This window comes from Drosophila guanche, unplaced genomic scaffold (genome assembly GCF_900245975.1).
Source record: "Drosophila guanche unplaced genomic scaffold, DGUA_6, whole genome shotgun sequence".
Lineage (NCBI taxonomy): Eukaryota > Metazoa > Arthropoda > Insecta > Diptera > Drosophilidae > Drosophila > Drosophila guanche.
Window position 1 is genome coordinate 1 of NW_022996787.1, and position 2,372 is coordinate 2,372.

The following is a 2,372-nucleotide window of genomic DNA, read 5'->3' on the forward strand; positions in this document are numbered from 1 at the left end:
TATATAAGACACCGATAATGGCTGGCAGTATTACAATCAACGGCAACAGCTATGACGGTGAGTGTGTGTTGTTGGTTTTGATTTCTTGATTGAAGTGCCATCGAAAAGATAAAACAAACTACAAACACGTTACTCATATTTTTGGTGTTATTTTTGTATTACAATACACTTAAAAGTGGAATATTTTGTATGGAAGAGCTAATTTGACCTATTTGGGAAGGTTGTATTTATCAGGTCGTTAAGTTAGTTATTATCAGATAATGACATGCACAAAATTCTGTCAATATTAGATGGTAATATGCTTGTAGATAATCATGACATTTCTATGTATATATATGTATATATGTATGTATATCTATGTCCAAATTACTTTTCGACATCTGAACACTCATTAAAATGCTATTAAAGTGTCGAAAAGACTCCAGAAAACATGAAATTTGTGTCTTATAAATAGTATGAAATTATATTTGGTATTAATGCTAAAAGAGTGACTCTACATTTAGCAGTTTAAAAAAAGTTCAAGTGTTTTAGTTGTAGATACATTAGATTAGATTAAATACAGACGGACCGACTGGCCCACTAATCTAATAAAATATTTTCTCTCCCAACAGTTAATCTGGCTGCCCTGCCTGCGGACATCTCGCTGAACACCTTCATCCGAGAGCATGCCGGTCTGACGGCCACGAAGTTCATGTGCCAGGAGGGCGGATGCGGCGTCTGCGTGTGCACTCTGACCGGCATCCATCCGGAGGCGGGTGAGGTGCGCACCTGGGCCGTGAACTCGTGCCTCACGCTGCTGAACACCTGCCTGGGACTGGAGGTGACCACCGCAGAGGGTCTGGGCAACAAGCGGGTGGGCTACCATGCCATCCAGGAGCGGCTGGCCAAGATGAACGGCACCCAGTGCGGCTACTGCTCGCCGGGCATCGTCATGAACATGTACGGGCTGCTCAAGTCGAAGGGGGGTCGCGTGACCATGGAGGAGGTGGAGAACTCCTTCGGAGGCAACATCTGCCGCTGCACCGGCTACCGCCCCATTCTGGATGCCATGAAGTCCTTTGCGGTGGACAGCAACATTCAGATTCCCACGGAGTGTGCGGACATTGAGGATCTGAGCACAAAGCAGTGCCCCAAGACGGGCAAGCAGTGCGCCGGCACCTGCAAGAAGCAGTCGCCCAAGGGGAGTCAGATCTACCTCGATGGCAGCCGCTGGAGCTGGCCCGAGAGCCTCAGCCAGCTCTTTGAAGCCCTGCAGAGCGCCGTCAAAGAGAAGCTGCCCATCATGCTGGTGGCCGGCAACACGGCCCACGGGGTGTACCGCCGCAGTGCGGACATCAAGGCATTCATCGATGTGGGAGGTTTGGCAGAGCTCAAGGGACACAAGCTGGATGCTGGCTCCCTCACCCTCGGGGGTAACTTGAGCCTCACTGAAACGATGGACATTTGCCGACAGCTGGAGCAGACCAAAGACTTCGAGTACCTGGCCCAGGTGTGGCAGCACCTCGATTGGATCGCCAACGTTCCCGTTCGCAATGTAAGTCGATGGACAAGTGTCTAGTTATCTGCCTGATAAGCTGTAAGCTCTTCTCCAGCTACTCGAATTATCGCTTGTCGCTTATCAATTTGTTTTTCATTAACCCAGGCCGGCACCTTGGCGGGCAATCTGGCCATCAAGCATGCCCACCCGGAGTTCCCCTCGGACGTGTTCATTGTCCTCGAGGCCCTGGACGCACAGGTGATTGTCCAGGAATCGTTGGTCAAGCAGGCGACTGTCAGCCTCGCCAGCTATCTGAAGACACCGATGGAGGGAAAGATCATAAGGGGAATAGTTCTCCCTGCGTACCCCAAGGATCGTTTTCTGTTCGACTCCTACAAGGTGAGATCTATCAGAGGATAGATAACCTTATAGTTATGTAACTCACTTGTTTCCCTATCCTTAGATCATGCCACGTGCACAGAATGCTCATGCCTATGTCAATGCCGCTTTCCTGCTCGAGTTGGACAACGCTTCAAAGGTGAAGACTGCGAGGATTTGCTTTGGTGGCATCAATCCGGAGTTTGTCCATGCCACGGCCATTGAGAAGCTGCTGCTGGGACGCAATCCCTATGAGAATGGACTGGTGGAGCAAGCCTTTGGCCAACTGTCGACTATTCTGAAACCCGATGAGGTGCTGCCCGATGCCTCGCCTGTGTACCGACGCAAACTCGCCTGCGGACTCTTCTACAAGTTTCTGCTGAAGACGGCAGCACAGAGGAAACAGGGAGTGGGCAGTCGCTTCGCTTTGGGTGGATCTCTGCTGCAACGGCCCGTGTCGAGTGGAAAGCAAAACTTTGAGACCTTCGAGGAGCATTATCCAGTGACCAAGCCTACG

The 2,372-nt window shown here is 50.3% G+C and overlaps 1 protein-coding gene across 1 annotated transcript; it reads left to right on the plus strand.

Annotated features, from left to right (window-relative positions):
- Nucleotides 1–6: 6 nt before the first annotated feature.
- LOC117591710 (indole-3-acetaldehyde oxidase-like) lies at nucleotides 7–2,366 on the plus strand (the record flags this gene model as incomplete). The annotated part of the gene is made up of 4 exons (XM_034285029.1): nucleotides 7–57; nucleotides 612–1,534; nucleotides 1,643–1,876; nucleotides 1,941–2,366. Coding segments are annotated over exons 1-4 (1,623 nt in total), but the record flags the coding sequence as incomplete, so codon positions are not given.
- Between the last annotated feature and the right edge of the window lie 6 nt (nucleotides 2,367–2,372).